Below are 19,933 nucleotides of genomic sequence, written 5' to 3'. Positions count from 1 at the left end.
AAGAGTATTGGAGGGGTATGCGGCAGTGCGAGAGCGACGTCTTTCAAAGCATCTCGGCCCCGCTGCTGTCTTTTTTTTGCCCTTTATTTTACCTGCAGACGTTGACGGTTCAAAGAAGAACCAAACCAAACCGACCAACCATGGACTGGACTGGAGTGGATTAATTTAGGATGGGTTCTAAACTCTCGTGGAAATTAAATTTTTTTGAATTCATAACAAGAAAAATTTCAAAAAAAAATTTTAAATTTATTTGCAAAAAAGGTTGGGGTTAAATTTTTAATGCGGGGTTTCTCATGTACCCACTTTGTGTTCTATTTTTTGAAGCCGTATGTCAACTGTCACATCTCCAATTACAACAGTTACTAACTTTCCTTTTTCGTCGTCTTATACAGCTGGCCAAATTTGAGGAGTTGATGGACGCAAAATGTTAGTCTTTTCCTGTCGTCGTCCGTACACCTACTACATGCTAAATTATTACACTACATAATTCCACACATTCGCGTCAGCCCACGTTAAAATATATTTCAGATGTTATATTTTTAAATATATTAAAAAATAAATAAATATAAAAAAATTTGATAATATTAAATAAAAATATACATATAAGAGAAGATAATAATTATTAATATATATGTATAGGCCTGCAAACGAGTCGAATTGAGTCGAGTTTTGGGCTAATCGAATCGAGTCGAGTTGAGTCGAGTTTTGGGTTAATTGAGTCGAGTCTCGACTAAATTTTACCAAACTCGAACTCGACGAGTCGGCAATTTAAAACTCGAGCTTGAAAAAAAATAAAAAATAATTATTTTATTTTTTAAAAAATAAATAAAATAATATTTTTTTCTTAATAAATAATAAAATATTAAGGATATATATGTAATTTTACTATTAAAATAAGAAAATAAAAAATATATATATACTTAAAATAAAATATATATACTTAAAATAAAAAAATAAAAAATATTATATATATATATATATATATATATATATATTCGAGCTCGCGAGCGAGCTTAATATTTTGAGCTCGAGTTCGACTCGAGCGGCTCGATTCGTTTGCAACCCTATATATGTGTGTATATATATATATATATATATATATATAATAGGTTAGATGAATATTGGATGTATTAACGAATACCTTAATAATAGCACCCGTTACAAAAAAAAAACCCTTATAAATGAATAGTACTTTTGCCAAAAAAAAAAAAACTGGCACCAAAAACCCCTCTCAATTAGCCAAACCTATAGATGAATTGGACCTTTTACTTATTTAAGCATAGATGATAAATTAACGATACCATGTTGCCCTTGGAATAATTTTAAGGCAGAAAGAATTGTAAGTAAAAGATTTGAGTTTAAAACTTTTCGTGTACAAATAAAAAAAAAAGTCGTAGAGAGAAAGAAGAAAAGAAAATAAAATAAAAAAGAAAAGAAGAAGAAGAAGAAGAAAGTGAGCATTCAAACCCAAAACAATCATTGGCCTCGTGTGGATCTTTTCACAGTAAGTGTTCACTTAAACGGGCTACAGATAGATAGATATTTCCCTCCATTTTGGACCTTTAGTTATGGTTTCATCTCGTTTCACAAATTCGGCGGTCTATATGTGCCCTTTATGCAATACTCCCATAGATATAGATACATATACATATAAATATATATATGGACCAAAGCCACATACAGATCTGACTGAGCCTGATATGACTACATCCTTTTCTTTTTTTTTTTGGGGGTCTTCCATAAATCGACCATCCAACAAGAAAAAGGCCAAAAAAAAAAAAAAAAAGGCGAAGATACTACTTACAAGTCTACAACACTACTGGCAGAGAAACGGAGGATGTTTTTGGCACGGTCACAAGTCCATCTCTATTCTCTGCCAGCCGCACGCTTCTCACTGAAGAAGATGCTGATCGTAGTAAAATAAGCACCACTGAGCGCTTGTTTCAGAATTTAATGTCAAAAAGTTTTTCATTGTATCCATGCAGCAGCAGCAGCCACAATATTCCTTGACCAAAGTAGCACTAACGCATGATCTTTCAATTCTTGTACTGTTTTGTCAGGTCCACATGCCGAGCAAAGCGAATGCATTTCCCAATATGTATCATTCACTTTCCAGAATCAGCTAAAATGATTACGGGGATGAGACAACAAGGATGATTTGTTATCTACTCGTTCATTCTTCCAAACATACGCCACACGTCAACTGCAACAGGTCATAGCACCACAAACCAATTGAGGTCAACTGATTCATTGCTGACTCACAGTAGCATCTTTTCATGTTTTTTGGCTGTCAATTAGTCTATGGTGCAAGGCCTCCGGCTTTGAGCTGAGATGCTCCTAACTCAATATAGCAAGCGGCGGTAAATTCAAACTGCGCATTCATCAGGAGATGAAGTCCGCTTCTCTTTCTCTGCGAGTTAAACCATGTAATCAAAAGACAGATAACCGGTGTCCGGCACCGTCACCGGGAGTGGCAGTTTCTCCATGTAAAGGTAGAACTGCCTCAAATTCTCTTTTGCAAGGGTAATGGTATCCGCAACATCACAGTTGCCCATCAGAATCCACAAGCCTCCAGAGCTCACTCTCTTCGAGCTGCCCCGGCAAAAAGGGCAGGATGGAGATCGAACCAACCTAGGCCGAGAATAGAAATGAGTGAATTTTGTCGGCAATTTCTTTTCCAAAGCATAATGGAAATTTGAGAATCCTACGATAGATACCAGTCCTGGTAACAGCTGATGCACATGGAGTGGCCACAATTGGGCAAGACAACGTGGGAACCTGTTTCCAAGCATGTGCCACATTCATCGTCTCTTTCTGGACCTTTATGAGTTGCTTCCGTCTCCTCATCGTTTAAGATGTCAGAGCATTGCGCTCTTTTGTACCTGTCCTCCATCAATTCCTTCAAAGCTCCCTCAAGTTGCTTCAAGGAGGGATAAATAACAGCTGGAACAATTTGCAATGCGGGTTAGGTTGTATTAGATGAATTTGATGGGTAGTCAAGTAAGATATGAATTGTGGAAGAAATGAAAGAATAAAAGACCATAGAATTCTCTCAAGCTGGCTCTCCTCTCTTGTGAGGGTATCTTTGGCATACCATCCACATGTACCTGAACATCAAATTGCAGAGGATATTTTTCAGATTCTTATGGTGAGATTGAAGAGCGTGAGAGAATGAGGTTGAAGATTATCCGGGAAACAGAGAACTTATCAATGACATTTAGAGGTAACCATATTTAATTACGAATATGAACCTCACCTTATACACAAGTATGTGAAAGAGGCCTAAACACCTTGGCAGGCAGTCCATGTCCATCCACTCTGTCAGAAAAAGCAGCAACGCAGACTTTCATCTGAAAACATCCCTGACCTGAATCTCGTGGGAGAGCAGCTGCCCTGCAAAAGGATAGAAATCCAACCCATTATTAATCAAATGCTAGTCTAGTTGCATGCGTTTAGAAAAGATCATTACAACATGTAATGGTCAGGAAAAAGAAAAGAACAAAAGTTCAGCATTCAAGAACATAGTATTGGAGCAAGGTTGAATGAGATTAAGCACATGAATAGCATAATGATTACGAAGTAATATCATTCAGAATCTTTTAACTTCGTTTATGGGCATGTGCTAGGCATGAAAACATAATTATCAATTTCTTTATTGACGAAGACAAAGAAAAATGCAAAAAGGAGGGGCAAAAAACGTTGATCCTTTTTTCTTTTTTGGTGTACAGTGAAGGGTGGAAACACCACATACATCCTGACCCAATAATCTTTTGAGATTAGTCGGGGGATCCCTGAGATTAGTTAACCCAGGAGCGAGACACCTTCTCATTTTAGCTAAAATGGTAGCATTACTTACCATTTTCTTCCAGATAAAATGCTATCAACACAAATGCACATTTTTAATTTACCGACTTTAGATTCTCAAACGTACAAGCTCAGACCAACCAGCCACTAAAAGTCTATGATCATGTTCATCCAACTGCCGCCACCCAGCTTTAACTATAAGGAGTTGAATTTTACAAGAGATTATAATTGATCATCTGAACATATCATGGTGGAATATGCAAGTGAACATCAAAATATTAAAGCTCCAGGAAAAACTATATGACATTATCTATCCCAAAAGTTACCGAGTATCATAAAAGAAAAAGGACAAAAGAACTTGCTTTATAAATGAAGGGACAATCTTCTAACAAGAAAGGCTTACAGATAATTGGCATGTTGGATGTCAGCTTCAAGGGCTTTGATGGAATCTCCGAAAGAAGATTTCTGAGGCTTATTTTGCCACATTCCACTTGATCCTAACCTTTTGAGCTTTTTGATGGGGAAAAAAAAAAAGAAAAAGAAGAAGAAGAAGAAGAGAACCAAAATACAACCAAAAAAAGGAGCTTTTTCTGAAGAGCCTTTTATAAAGAGCCCACAAAAGGTTTGCTGCTTAGTTGCGCAACCTTTTCTTCTCCAAGAAAAGGAAAGGATATATTCTATTCTAAGTTGCGTCTCCAACGTTGCCTTGGTTTGCTGCTTCTCCAGTTACTCGGATGCTAATTGTGCTTTCGGCAGTGCAATTATTGTTTCCAAGCCTGATTTTTCTTGCAATTTTGATCATCTTAAGATTTTGCGGTGGTAAATCATGGTTCTGGCTAATGCGGACTAAATTAATGGCTTGGTTGTGGTAATAATGTGGTCAAAGACAATCCCACATGATTCTAAAACCAAAATACAAAATAAATTCGATGAATAAGAAAAGGTCAAGGGGTTCTTGATTTCATATGCCGTTCAACTAGACCTTATATAGATCAGACAATTATATTGGGGGAGCTCCGCATTTGAAATTGTCTTGTATCGTCAAATTCTACTGCAAGTCCCAGGTCAAGTTTTATTATGGAGTTAAAAAGCACGTTGAAGGCTTAATCTACAACGATACAACCACAATATTAATTCACCCCTTAAGCAAGGAACTAGATACATACTTTTGAGTAAAGTTTCGAGTTCTAAATAATGTTGGGAGGGTCATCCCCTTAAACAGCGTATGACTCCGGATTAACGGGGGATTCATTCAATGCGGACATACAGGTTTACAAAACAAAACAAAACAAAAAAGAGATACAATTGCAATATTAATTAATCAATCTGCTGGTACATCTTATCGTGCTTTTTAGTTGGTCCTGCTCAAGTGTAGTGCTTTCTTGTTTGGAACCTTTATAGCCAGTTTGGGAGGAAGGAAATGAATAGAAAAGAAAGGTTTTAAAAGGGTAATAAACTTTTCTCACCGTTTGAAAGCAAAAATGGGAAGTAAAAGAAAAGATTTCACTTCTCCATATGTCTTGAAAAACTTTCTGTCCAAAGTTGGGCGGGGAAGGAAGGAAGACACGGAGCTTTAAGTGGATTTTTTAATATAACAATATTGCCCTTAAAATCATGATACAAAAAATTTTAATTTCTAATGAGTCTCCCATTGCTTAATTCACATTTGTTTACAAAAAGGGCAAATTTGTAAAATAACTTATTTGAGTATCTTTTCTTTTCATTGTCTTCAACTCTCAAACAAAAAATATCACTTATGACCTTTTCTTTCTTAAAGCTCCCAAACAACTTAGATAGATACTTAATCCTTTCCCATTCTTTTTCTCTTTTCTAACTTCACCTTTGTTTCTCTTCTTTTCTATTCTAAACTCCCAAACTACCCTTACGCTCCATTGGTTCACTTCTTGATGTAGTGCAACAGGCCCATTTGGCATGCGATAATGGTAGATATTGTTAGGCCTTTTAATCTTTCTGTGGCCCGGCCACGTTTGATAAAAGAGATGGAATTGTGGTGGACGTTGTTAGGCCCTTATTCTTTCTATGGGCCAAACAGGTTGCATAAGGCAGCGGGCTTAGGTTCGAATTGATACTCAATTATTGTCACTTGATCACCCTGAAAAATTTTTTTTTTTTTCAAATAAAAAGTTGATCCTTTTTTTTTTCAACTAAGTGGACTTTTATGCATGAAGATCATGACCATTGATTGGGCGAGCAAATAAAAAAAAATGGTAGTAGCTTAATAAAAAAAATTATTAGTATTCATTATTACAATTTTAATCCGTCTCCTAATCCATTCGAACATTTTCTTAATGCTAGAACAACCTTTTCTTTGACAATTTCCCGCATTGCACCCTGAAAATCCTTGGGCCCTGTATAATTCTCCTGCATATCAACCATGAAATTCTTCCACGGCTTAGGAATTGTCTTTTTTTTTTTTTTTTGTCGACACAGGGTGTCCAGGTCAGTTTTTACAGGACCCGACTAATTTCTTGCGACCCGACCCCGACGCCCCAATCCAACCCAAGCACGATAAATGTGCGGAGGAATCCAGCAGAGCAGAGACTCGATTTTGGGATCAAATGATCACCGGTGAAACTTAAGAATTGTCATCTGATCCTTTTGATAAGAAAACAAACGCTAATAAAACACATTCTAGTTGTATTTTTATGATGCAGACATTGAACGCACCATAGAATCCACCCCACATTGACATTGTTCCGATGGAGTTGGGATCCAATTGGCAATCACGAATCCCACATTGTTCCTAAACACTACAGGGGCAACATATCGCTCTTCCTAAATCCTAACCCTACAAAGGTTGAAGACAAGTTGGGTCTAAAGTTGACAAGAAAAGAGATTTTGTTGTTATCGAAAAGCAAAAGCATAAAGCAAGAAGTTTTCTTCTTTTCCTTGCTTTTGAGATTCTCTGCATGCCTTGGAGTTACTTTCCTTTTTCCAGATATAATAGCAAAATAATCAATTGGACCCGCTTTCTTTCTTTTACCCAGATATATAATACTCCTCCGCCCCGTTTTATTAATCTTATTTTTTTTTCACACAGATTAAGAAAGTATAATTAATTTGGTTGGAAACATAAATTTAGATTAATAATTTCCTAAAATACCCTTATGCTAATCACGAAGAGTGCCAATTAATATCAGCTATAACTAATGGGTTGATATTGGAAAAGCTCAATGTATTCAATGTAGTGGGTTAGTATTTAATAACAATGTATTAATAACAAGATATTTAATAAGGATATTTTAGACAATTTGAAAGATTACTATATTTCTTAATGGGAAAGTGGACTATAATTTGGGACAGACGAAAAAGGAAAACAAGACTATTAAAGTGGTGGAACGGAGGAAGTAGTAACAAAATACTCCCATCAACCAACAAGTACAGCTCTATAATTCTGCCAAACGCATCAATAACCTGCCAAAGACTGAGCAGTAGAATAATTCACATGCATCGTCCAATGCACAGATAGAAGCGAACAGCCGCTCGCCAGGACCCACAGATGGTTGGTTTGTCAAATTTACGTCCTCGTTGCATTGGTACGCCATTCACACTCAACCCAGGCAAAGGAAACACAAAGAAATGAAGGATATTTTCTTGCTTTCATGCTTTATGGTGGGACTTGGACCCTAATAATCTAAGCTTCTTTTCCAAAGCAAGCAAAAGGTGAGCGAGCTTTAAAATGAAGCTACAGTTCTTTTCCTAGGGAAAAAGCAGACATCTCAAGTCCAACAGAACATCCGAACGTGACTCAACATTGCCCAAGCTCACTAATCAGAAAAGATTAAAAAAAAAAAAGAAAAGTTTATGCTGAAGTGAAGTAAAATTTTGGGTAAAGCAAGTTTATGCTCAAGTAAGTAGACAGTAGTGTCTTTCTTGGATACACAAGCAGCACTAAGTGCTAAATGCTTCCAGCAGTCAGTAGTCTCTCTTCTTCTTGATCTTCGATGGGATCTGCTTCACAGTTCATTCTTTTCTTTGTCTGCTTAACTCCAGCAATCGTGTGCCAGGTTACAGGTATGCCCTCCTTTGCGTCTATATATTACTCAGATTAATTTTATACGTGATATGTCTCGGAGAATGAATCCCAGAAATATAAAGTTACTCCATTTGTAATAAAAAAAAGTAGCATCATACTACGTAGATAGATTCGAGAACAAGACTTTGTCAGATAAAGAACTAAGGGATTCTAGGAAGCTTAACTTATCGATTAGCAATTCAACATGCAGAATTCATTAGTATAGATTGTGGAGGCAACAAAAGTTTCACTGATCCCAGTACAGGCTTAGTATGGAACTCAGATACTGGAATTATGGCTCATGGAAAATCGGTGGAAGTGAAAAACACAAGTGGAAACCCCCTCCAGTACAGCACAAGGAGAGAGTTTCCTATAGACAACAAGAAGTATTGCTACACTTTAAAAACTGAAGAAAGAAGGCGATATATTGTTCGAGCAACATTTCTGTATGGCAGCTCTGAAACTGAGGAACCATACCCCAAGTTTCAGCTTTTCTTGGATGCGACAAAGTGGTCAACTGTATCAGTGTCCGATGACTCTCGAGTATATGTTAAGGAAATGATCGTCAGGGCACCTTCGTATTCCATTGATGTATGCTTGTGCTGTGCAACCACGGGATTTCCATTCATCTCCACTATTGAGCTGAGGCCGCTGAATCTATCGATGTATGCCACAGACTATGAAGATGACTTCTACTTAAAAGTGGCAGCAAGAGTCAATTTTGGGGCTTTGAGCAAGGAGGACATAAGGTAAGCAGTCTCTGCTGTTAGCATGCATACCTTTTCAGCTTTCAGGATTCGAGAGAATTGGATAGGATAGGTACCTGAACTAGAACTAGTCCTTCATTTCTGGCTAAATTCCGGATGACACCAGATGTATGATTGTCTCAGGTATCCAGATGATCCTTATGACCGCATATGGGAATCTGATCTGGCAAAGAGGCAAAACTATCTCGTAGGGGTAGCTCCTGGCACAGAAAGAATCAGCACGGCGAAGTACGTTGACACCAACACAAGGGAATACCCGCCGGTAAAAGTGATGCAAACTGCAGTTGTTGGCACAATGGGGAGGCTTAGTTACAGATTAAATCTAGAAGATTTCCCAGCTAACGCTCGAGCTTACGCCTATTTTGCTGAAATCCAAGACTTGGCAGAAAATGAAACTCGAAAATTTCGAATGGAGCAACCTTATACTGATTACAGTAATGCAATTGTGAATATAGCAGAAAATGCAAATGGCAGTTACACGCTTTACGAGCCAAGTTACATGAATGTCACACTGGATTTTGTGTTGTCATTCTCCTTTGTTGAAACCAGGGATTCCTCACGGGGACCACTACTTAATGCCATCGAAATAAGCAGATATGTAGAGATAGCTGCAAAGACGGATGACAAAGATGGTAAGATTGCAGTCGCTCCAGTTATAAATTTGTATAGTTTTAGATTGCTTTGTAGCTACAAGTTCATTGTTACTCAATTCAACTCATGACTTTGTTGCATTATGATGGAAGTGAGCACTCTCAACGTCATTCGATCAATGTCCACAGAAAGTGATTGGACAGATGAACAAGGCGATCCTTGTATTCCAATGCCATGGGAATGGGTGAATTGCAGTGATACTGTACCACCAAGAATTACAATAATGTGAGTCCACTGAACTTGGGGGAAGATATCTTCTTAGTTTAGTTAAAACAATTTTCTGGAAAAACAAAATCCAGGACCACAACTCATTACTTTCTGGAAAAAAAAAAGACTAGATTTTAATGCAAACAATAAGAAGGATATCTAAACGCTATAAGTTCAACGCAACCCCAGTGGACTTTCTTAGATTGGATAATGATTTACCTAGTTATCAGCTCAGTCTCAGCGTTCAAAAGTTTGTAAGCATATCCAAATCACTGGTGAAACACAGATCTAAAACTCAATAATAAGGCTCGATGACATACAGGACAGGTAATTTTTGTAGGCAGTATGGGCATTTCTTTTGATATTTGACTCCATTAATATTCAAAAAAACATACTGGTTTGTATTCGTGAATGAATGCATGTGATGCAGGATCTTATGTAACTCATCTTCTCAACAGCTTCCTTTCAGGTAAGAATGTTAAAGGTGAAATTCCGTCGGAGCTCAAGAACATGGAAGGCCTGACAGAGTTGTAAGTATAACAAAAACACTTAACTTAGTATCTGCTTGTACTTCAGTTAAAATGGTTTCTTTTTTACTCCTGAAGATGGCTGGATGGCAACTTTTTCACTGGTCCTATCCCTGATCTGAGTAACCTTGTCAATCTTAAAATTGTGTAAGCTCAACGCTGCCTCTCTCATTGACCAGTATTTAAAAAACAGTGTTTAATCCCAACCATGCATGACCACCATCGCTGGACAATATTTGCAGGCATCTTGAGAACAACAAGCTGACAGGTCCAGTACCTTCTTATATTGGAAGTTTGCCAAGTTTGAAAGAAATGTAGGTCGTGATATGGATAACTTTATTTTGAATCATACTGTCTCCAATTATGCAACATAAGCGTATTAACATCTAGTATAGAGGATCCATAGACTTTCTTTAAATATATATTCTGTTTTTCAAAAGATGAACTGTATGCAGACTAACATAGTAAATTTGAAACAATTTTGTGCCTGTACGTGGCAGATATGTCCAGAACAACTCCTTGAGTGGGGAAATACCTGCATCATTGTTGACAGGAAAACAAATTTTTAGGTGAGTATACTTATAACTAACAATGCAGGAAATATGAAGGCAAACAAATTAGGCTATTGCAGATTATGAAAACTGAAAAGATTATTAGTTTGTAGCTCAATTCCCTACTCAAAATTTGTGCTTCTTTCTCACAGATACGAAGGCAATGCTCATTTAAGACGGGGGGAAAAGAGCAAGAGGCATTACAAATTGGTGCTTGGAATTTCAGTTGGGTTGCTAGCAATTCTTTTTGTCCTTTTCATGGGAAGCTTACTTCTACTACGTTACATTAGAGTAAAAAGATCTTATCACAAATTTGACGATAAAGGTATGTGGCCTTACAGTTTTGTTAATCACAGTTCTTGAGATAGCTAATCATGATTTTGACGTAATGCTGAAAATTTTTTTCGGGCCAGGTAATTCTTTGCGAAATAGCACCAAGCCATCGACTCACTCCTCAATTACACGGGGTGGGTCTCTAATGGATGAAAGGGTGGCGTGCTATTTTTCCTCAACTGAAATTGAAGAAGCAACTGATAGGTTCTCAAGGAAAATTGGAAAAGGAAGTTTTGGACCAGTATATTATGGGAAACTGAAGGATGGAAAGGAGGTAGCAGTCAAGATCATGGCTGATTCGTCAAGTCATGGGACCAGACAATTTGTTACCGAGGTAGTTCGCAAATCCAATTGGCATAAACTGACAAAGAATAATCTAATGCCAATGTTATATGATTTAAGAAGTTGCACATAGTTTACAAGCTAAGCCAATTAGAAGTTATATTTTTCTTGCTCGCACCACATTTGAATCCTATCGTAAGATGACTCAATTTTTTCCCACTTGAATAATGAGCCATCTTCACAGTATTAAGTTGGGGCATGATTTGTTATAGTGGTTGAGCTCTCTCTTCTGCACTTGTAACATAATCCAACTCTTTGTAAATCCATATCCTGGTAAAATTTTGTCTTCTGACCCTGTTAAAAGAGGACCACAACTCTATGCAGGAAAAATCATTCTCAGGTTATTAGATGGATTCATATTTAGGGTAATGTAACAGCTCTTCCACTCTATATAGATAATTGAGAGTAATGAAGCAATTTGTGTTATTGCCGTATGCAACTAGATTCTAGTTATATGTTTCTTCATAAACTCAAAATTATTTGAATGATTTATATCAGTCCAACAACTAACTAGATAATGTAACTACAGGTTGCCCTCTTGTCAAGGATCCATCATCGAAACTTGGTTCCATTAATAGGATACTGTGAGGAAGAACACCAGCGCATGCTTGTCTATGAATACATGCACAATGGAACGTTGCGGGATCATATAAATGGTCTTCAACTACACCTGTATAATATTTAGTCTTTCTTTCATCACTTCATCTCTTGAAACAATTACCAATGCCAGAGAATAACCTGCTGACAGGTTCTGACCACGAGAAGCATTTAGACTGGTTAGCACGTCTTCAGATTGCAGAAGATGCAGCTAAAGGTGGTAACCTCTCTCTTGTTTATCTGCAGTTGATTTGGGGGTGCATGGTGACTCTAATTCAGCTTTCTGTAGGACTTGAGTATTTACACACTGGATGCAACCCCACAATTATTCATCGGGATGTGAAAACAAGCAATATTCTTCTAGACAACAATATGAGAGCTAAAGTATCTGACTTTGGACTTTCAAGGCAAGCTGAAGAAGATTTAACACATATATCCAGTGTGGCACGAGGAACAGTAGGGTACCTTGATCCTGAGTAAGCCATCCTTATCATGAGTTTGCATCTTAATTAAGAGCTTCGGTTGTCTTAGTAATCACTGAAAATTTTTCTCATCTACACGATACAGGTACTATGCAAATCAGCAATTAACAGAAAAAAGTGATGTTTACAGTTTTGGTGTTGTTCTTTTGGAACTCATCTCTGGAAGGAAGCCTGTTTCATTCGAGGAATATGGAACTGAATGGAGCATTGTCCACTGGGTACGGTTTTCCTACAATTTCTTTTGCCGGAAACTATCTTTTTCTTTTGTTAATTTTATCTGTTATACTGAAGTATTGAGACCTTTGTGTCATAGTATTAAAGTTGACACTAAATCTTCCCTAAAACACATTTGCTGCAAATGTGGAATATAAAGAATAAAAGGTGCATCTTTTGTAACAATCTGTAAAAACTTCTGTTCATTCATTATAAAGAGTGAGTATTCTCTAATAGGAATGCTTTTAAAGTGTTAACATAATATGCAGTAAACAATGAGGATGATGCAACATCCAAGTACAAAAAGATGTGCCAGCTTTTGCTTTTGCTTTTGCTTTTCCAAACATTTGCTCTAGAATACTGCATATCAAGGGCTTCAGATGTTAAAATACGGTCTATGACGGGAAGATGGTGAGTTGACACCATTTTTTTTTCCTTTCGTGTAGATTATATGATCAAAGGCAATAGAACAAATGTTCTCTGGTGCTCACAAAACTTAGAAATCGGGGCAGGGAAACAGAACATCTTTATCAACCAAAGGCCTAAAAGGTTTAGACAAGTCAGAGCTGGCATTCCAAAAGTCTGATGAATTAAAAACAGAAGGGAAAGGATTTAAATGAAGATACTGAGATAAAAATATCATTTTGTCCACTCATATTTTATTGGAAAATTCTTCTTGCTCTAAACTAAGTTGATCAGGCATTAGATTTCCATGTATTCATTTTGTTTTCAACCGGAGGCACCTCTACAAACATAAATAGAACTGCTACAGACTAGGAGATCTAGTGATATCAACCAATGAGACAAAATGTGAGTTATTCTATTGTCATAGGACCAGTCTTAGGCAAAGCTGGTATGTTGATGCCTCCCTAGCAAACAAACAGCAACTTATCCCTAGGCGGTTCCCTTATTAATTTGGTTCGAGCGTGGTAGATTTCCGAGGACCACTTGATGAACAAGATGGCGGCCTAATCTTGCTTTTCACGATCTGCCTACATTCAAAGCCGTATTTCTAGTATCGCCATCTTTTTAATCACTTCAAAGAAAGATCCATTGTTACAATAAAAGAGGCTAAAACACTGCTTATGGACTCTATGTTGATCATTTTACAATTTACATTGTTCTTTTGCAGGCAAGGTCATTGGTTCGAAAAGGAGATGTGATTAGCATTGTAGATTCTACATTATTAGGAACGGTAAAAATGGAATCTGTATGGAGAATAGCAGAAGTTGCAATCCAGTGTGTGGAACAGCATGGTTCTTCACGGCCAAGAATGCAGGAAATCATATTGGCCATACAAGATGCAATCAAGATTGAAAAAGGAACTGATAAACTATCTTCAGCAGGAAGTTCAAAAGGACAATCTTCAAGGAAAACACTGTTAACAAGCTTTCTTGATATCGAAAGCCCAGACCTCTCTAAGGATTCCCTTGTCCCATCTGCTAGATAGAATAGTGACAGTCTCAACACACTTAACTATCTGTATTTAGACTGGTATAGAGTTCATTGTGTTTTTTCTTTGTTCCCCCTTTTCTCCTGTCAGAAGTAAATCAAAGATGCGTCTGTATTACTGAGCTTTCTATAGCTGACAGGTTTAGGTCAGAGTAATAGAAGAATAGAATACACGTTTCCATCTTCATTGGAACTTAAGGTCTTGTTGTAAAGCTAATTTATGACCGTGGATGATGTGTTATAGCATAAGCTTAACTAACATCCTCTTGAACTTCACAAGATGGCGAAACACCTTCCACGGGCATCAATATGATCAAGCAGTCCTTTTAAGCTTTTGTTCTGAACATCTGGTAGGTGGCTTTCAAGATATATGAGCAGCATTGTCAGGTATTTTCTTACCATATTTGCTGAATACATAAGTTGCTACACTTTTTACACAATTTGGTATATACGGATGAAATTGACACACTACTTTTAACCAACAAAGAAACCCAAATTCAAGAGTGTAACAAAACAACGCAAGTGTAACCTGAAACATGTAACCAAATATAAAACTCGTACATGATTACACCTAACAGTTTGTGCCTCTCGATTCCCCTTATGAAGAAGTCTTTCCATTTTTCTTTTTTCTTTTTTTTTGGTTTTTCGGGACAGCCACCCGAATTATGATTTCTCTACGTTTAGTAGTTAAGAGCATATAATTGCAGGCTTAAACATGACATATGGAACCGAGGCACGATTGTATACGTAATGTTGCTCTGCTCAAGAAAGCCAGGTTCGACCTTTATCCCTCTTCGATTAATTAAAGCGGCCAGAAAAAGCCAGTGAGGATTTTATGTGATGCCGGATTAAAAAAAAAAACTAAAAAAGGCCAAATAGGGGTCCTAGAATAAGTTTATCCGGGCGAGGGCAGGGGCGCATGCGCATGGCACGGAAAATAGGAAATCATTCATAATAGCAAAAAATGCGGGAGACAGAGCCAACCACTCTACCTAGAGCTTTGTACCCTGTTGTGGATTGTGGACCCCGTCAATATGCTCCTCCAGCTACAGTTTCGTCAAATTCTTTTTGAGGACAAACTCTTCCTTGATTTGCCATTTCCGCCATTTCTCGCTCGGTGGTAGGATGGTGGATGATAATTTCAGTGGGTGCTGAGTCAAAAAAAGGTATCATAAATAATATATGTTTCTTCGAATTAATAATAGGTTTTTTCGTATATATTCTCTTTTAACAGCGGTGTAAATGAGTCGAGCCTAATTGAATAACTCGCATGTGTATTTGGTCAAAGTTCAATATCGAACTCGCATTGATCGAGTTTGAGCTATTTAACGAGTTGAGTTCGATTGGACTCCTCGAACGTGACTTTGGACTCAAGTAATGTAAAAGAAATTTAACTCGAATCGAGTTCGAATACCATATCATTCGAACTCGATTCGACTCAATTATAATCCCTACTCTTTAACCTCTTTCGTGTCTGATTATTTACTGTTGTCTATTATTTTATTCAAAATTAAACAAATATTCATCCTTTGACTGCTTGTTGATGATCCCATAAACAGTGAAATGGATGCAAAGAATTCGACTTCTAAACGAAATAACCATCGCCTCCAATTCTCAAAACTCCCTTCCTTCCAGAGTGCCCAAGGCTCCCAAATTGCCAGCCATGACCAACCCCCCGCACCAGAAAGCTGATCAAGAATCCTTTTTCTCTGTGTTTTTTTTTTGGCAGCCGATGATGCCTACATATTTGGTAGTATATGCTAAACGACGATCCAACGAAGCTGCCCAATCTCACTAAAGTCCCACATTATTGATTGGCAGGCTCCAAATAAGCACATTAACAGAAGCAGAACAAAGTGGGATGGGGCAGAGTAGCTTGGGGGCATGACTGAAGGTAAACTAATAGCAGCATGGGAAGGGCCCAGAATCTAGAAAAAGGGGACGCAAAGATGGAAGAGACGAAAGCAATCAGAATGGCAGCACTTGTCAAGGCTAAAGAACAGATTTGGAAGAATATCGAAGTGCAGTCAGAGATTGCAAGGGGGATCATTGACAAAATTAATGGGGTCCCAAGCATAGGCAAAATCACAACTATGCAAATTGAGAATGGCAAGATTCATTTCAACTGGGCAGACAAGAGCAGAATTCCAATCGCCTGCCCTCTTTGCCAAGGCAAAATAAGATATGAATTTTCCACGTGTAATTAGTGATGTCAAATTGACACTTATATTCTGATCCAATAAAATTTGCATATATCCACACGCCTCCAAAGTCTAATATGGCATAAAGAATAATAACTTGACCAACATAAACAACTACGTAGGACTTTGACAACATAAAAATGGGATTCGGAACACCTAACCTCAATTATAAGTACGCAATACCACAATTTATGCTGAGGCAAATAACCAATTATCTGCAACCACCCCTGTGCTGTGTATATATATGTTCTTTAATTAGCTCATCAACCACTCCATAATTCTGACTTCTTGAATGCGCAGCCGAATATTACTTCCTTAAATTCGTTTTTAGACTTGGGTTATATGCGTATAAGACCAATAGTTCCGAAAAAAATTATGTTAACATGAAAAGAGTAAAAGTTACTACATGACATCTTAGACTAAATTCACGAGACTCCCTTTTGAATATATTACCAATAATTATGAGATAATATGATGATTTTTTTAAACTTTATAAGTTGGCTGCGTTCTTTTTTTTTTCAGTTAGTGTTTGGTATTTTTATATTCCATGTTCTTGTCCATTGGTTAAGGGCCCTTTGTTGGAAAGCAACTACATAAAGGTGGAACAGAATAGAGACGACAACAAAATAAAGGCATTCACAACAAACCCAAAGCCAACCCCAAATGCTCAAACTTCTCTTCGTCTTCGGAAGACTAAAGAATTTCTTAGCAACATAATCATCATTTTCTGTCTGACCAACAAAACCGAAACCTGTCATCCTCAGAGCCGCCCCTTCCCTTTATCTCAAGAAAAGATGTACTGTACTACTTCGAGAAAGTTATTCGGAGGAGGGGTTTGAAATAGGGAAAGAGAGAGAGATTAAAAGAATTTCTGTTGCTTCCCATTCTTTTATATTCTTCTCTTGTCCTTACCTTAAGAGTTAAGACTAAACCTTGTGGTTTTCGCAAGCTCTTTAATTTTCGTGACAGTAAGAGTTCCCTCCTCCTGTCTTTTACTCTTAACTTCCTGATTAAGAGAGAGGCCATTTCTTGATTAAATACGGAGATAGAAGCAGATAAGTATGGAGATGATGTATTATCAGCTGGGGAGGTCTTCATATCAGGATTCCCTTAAAGTTCTGGAGGCTGATATACAGCACGCTAATGCTCTGTAAGCTCTCTGTTAACCTTATCTTCTTTGGGTTTTGGTTTTCTTTTAATCTGCTGCTGTTTTTTTTTTTTTTTCTCCCGGTTATTTTTGTTGTGCCCTTAGTGTAAAGGTAGGAAATTTTGCCTATTATTCATATAGTAATATTGGATATCAGACAAATATGCCTTTTACTGCTTTCCTTTCCCTTTGAACTTTTGTTGAACTATTATCCTAGTTTGGCTGGAGCCATCGTTCAATTCATCTGTCTGTGCATAAATTTAGTGAAAAAGATGAAAACTTGAAGGTTTGGTGGTATTTGTTCAATTGGTTTTTCCTTTTTTTTTTTTTTGGTAAGAATAAGAAAAGGGATGCATAATCGTTCCTTTTGATTGATGATATTTGTTTTGTACGTTAAGCATGTACCTACTTGGATAGCTTGTTAAATAGGTTTTGGCCCATATGCGGATATGGTAGACGATACCTATAGCTAGGATTTTGGAAGTAATTATTAGGGAGTTGCTGGAGTCCTTGTATGTTTCAATTTGTTGTCCTGCTTTGTTTGTGTTTTAAGAATTTGTAGGTCTTCCTTGTGTGTTTTTGTCCTGATTTCATATTTTGTAGGTTTCTTTTGGGTATTTGATGATGGTTAGCGTATTTTATAAGGAAATTGAGGTTCTCAAGAGCTGTTTAAATCAATTGAGTTATGAAGTTTTGAAGGGCATGTTCACTCTAATATTTCTAATCTCATTAAATATACATTTGACTGGCTAAATGTGATTTTTTTTTTCCATTTTGTTTTTCGATTTTGTTCATTTGTCTGAGCTTGGTTTTTGGTTGGAGAAGAGGTTTTATGTGACTAGGCTCCATTTATTTTCTGTGCTTGCTTTTGAGTGTTAGATATAAGCACCAGCCATGTTCTTGTTTGATTATCCTGGAGCAGTAAATTGAAACGTTTAGCTTGAAATGTGATTCTCTTTTTGAATTCTGGATTTCTAGGGCTGCTGAAATTCCTAGAGCAAAAGGCGGAGCGCGCCTTCAAATGAAGTTAGTTTACAATCACTTAGCACCTCTCTTTCTGTTCTTACTTCAATGGATGGATTGTTCCTGCACATGTCTGCTTCCAAGATATCTAAATCTTTTCCATGTACTTATCTATAAGGTTAGGACCTTCTTCTTCTTCTTCTTCTTCGTTTGTCCTTTTTTTTTTTTTTTGGCTTTGATATGTCTTAGGAATATGGTAAGAAATGCTAGCATTTGCCTTCAGAGTTTCATTCTTTCATGTATTCCTTTCTTTCTATCACCAAAAGGCATTATATAATGTAGCAGTTGCTTAATTGAATTGAAAATTGTTAATTAGTATACCATAGGATCCTATTCCTTTCAACAATTGTGATGTAATGAAATCATGGGCTCCTTTATTCAGTTTTCCCTTCCCTTCTTTTTTAGGTTTACACAGATGGGAGACCAAGAATATCTAGACACGGAAGGAAAGCAACTGTTAATGACTTCTACGGTTTGTTGGTTCAACTATTTGTTTTATTGTTCTCACAAGAGAGAAATTTATTGGGTTAATATCTTGTGTTTTCCTTACCTGTTGTGTTTTTATATCAGCAATTATACTACCATCACTGCAGCGACTTCATGGAGACTTAGTAGAGGTTGATGATGCAACAGAAAGGAATTGTGCCCTTAAAAACATTGGCAAGAAACGACTGGAAGGCGGTACTGGATTTACCAACTTCGACTTGGAGAGGGAAGATGAATGTGGAATCTGCTTAGAGCCATGTACCAAAATGGTGTTGCCTAACTGCTGTCATGCTATGTGCATCAATTGCTACCGCGATTGGTAATTACAGCATTCTCTTCTATTATGCTCTTGTTTCTCCTTGAAAGCTAGTACATTTCACCCTGCATTCCCTCAACTGAAAAGAAAACTCTAGTCACCCCGTTGTTAATTTGTTTATCCGCTTGCAGGAACACTAGGTCTGAATCTTGCCCGTTTTGTCGTGGTAGCATAAAGAGAGTCAAGTCGAGAGATTTATGGGTTCTTACCTGCAGTGATGATGTAGTCGACGCGGATACCGTCTCGAAAGAAGACTTGTTGCGTTTCTATCTGTACATTAACAGCCTGCCCAAGGACTCCCCTGATGCTCTATTCTTGATGTATTACGAGTATTTAATATGATTTGATGAAGCAAAATTGGAGAGCAACCCTGTACATGTAGAATAGGCAGACCATCAAACTGTAAATAGAGTCTGGAAACAGGAATTCTCTCAAGTTTCACATCAAAATAACCACCACTTTATTTTGGTTGTGGTGTTGTGTAGGATGCGTTAAACGATATTTAGTTGTTTATTTTCTGATGCTGTGTCTTCACTTGTGATTCACGAATCAGGAAAAACATAGGCTTCTTGCTTGTTTGTATTGGAGTCGCCAAAGGCCTAAAAGCATATCCTTTATGGTAGTTATTAGTCAGCTGTTTGGAAGCTTCAGGACTGGTGTGGTGTGGTGCAGAAGCTCGAAGGGGATATCTAAAGGAGAAAAAACAGAGTCCGAAAGGGAGAATAGATTGATCGGTATGTGAGGAGTCTATGGGGTGAAACGACCTTTTGTTAAATGCAAAATTTAGTACGACATCAA

General features: G+C 37.3%; 2 protein-coding genes and 1 pseudogene across 4 annotated transcripts; 2 read left to right on the top strand and 1 right to left on the bottom strand.

Annotated features, from left to right (window-relative positions):
- Positions 1–1,614: 1,614 nt before the first annotated feature.
- On the bottom strand, positions 1,615–4,320 carry LOC113717374 (E3 ubiquitin-protein ligase AIRP2-like; annotated as a pseudogene).
- Positions 4,321–7,456: 3,136 nt separating this feature from the next.
- LOC113716790 (probable LRR receptor-like serine/threonine-protein kinase At1g67720) lies at positions 7,457–14,308 on the top strand. Of its 2 annotated transcripts, none has more exons than XM_027241234.2 (15): positions 7,457–7,839; positions 8,106–8,589; positions 8,731–9,239; positions 9,351–9,483; positions 9,924–9,995; positions 10,071–10,139; positions 10,235–10,306; positions 10,493–10,561; positions 10,696–10,868; positions 10,957–11,210; positions 11,748–11,874; positions 11,967–12,032; positions 12,105–12,291; positions 12,383–12,515; positions 13,643–14,308. In XM_027241234.2, the coding sequence occupies exons 1-15, from the start codon at positions 7,770–7,772 to the stop codon at positions 13,958–13,960; spliced, it is 2,736 nt and encodes a 911-aa protein (XP_027097035.2). In that variant the 5' UTR covers positions 7,457–7,769; the 3' UTR covers positions 13,961–14,308. The 2 variants fall into 2 exon arrangements, with proteins under 2 accessions (XP_027097035.2, XP_027097032.2); XM_027241231.2 differs by having other exon boundaries at positions 8,052–8,589.
- Positions 14,309–16,819: 2,511 nt separating this feature from the next.
- On the top strand, positions 16,820–19,656 carry LOC113715723 (E3 ubiquitin-protein ligase AIRP2-like). 2 transcript variants are annotated; one of them, XM_027240013.2, is made up of 5 exons: positions 16,820–17,313; positions 18,289–18,451; positions 18,739–18,805; positions 18,904–19,138; positions 19,267–19,656. In XM_027240013.2, the coding sequence occupies exons 1-5, from the start codon at positions 17,225–17,227 to the stop codon at positions 19,475–19,477; spliced, it is 765 nt and encodes a 254-aa protein (XP_027095814.1). In that variant the 5' UTR covers positions 16,820–17,224; the 3' UTR covers positions 19,478–19,656. The 2 variants fall into 2 exon arrangements, with proteins under 2 accessions (XP_027095814.1, XP_071927198.1); XM_072071097.1 differs by lacking the exon at positions 16,820–17,313 and adding an exon at positions 17,578–17,596.
- Positions 19,657–19,933: the final 277 nt, after the last annotated feature.

The sequence above is a fragment of the Coffea arabica genome, chromosome 11c (assembly GCF_036785885.1).
Source record: "Coffea arabica cultivar ET-39 chromosome 11c, Coffea Arabica ET-39 HiFi, whole genome shotgun sequence".
Lineage (NCBI taxonomy): Eukaryota > Viridiplantae > Streptophyta > Magnoliopsida > Gentianales > Rubiaceae > Coffea > Coffea arabica.
This window is presented reverse-complemented; position numbering and strand designations above follow the sequence as displayed.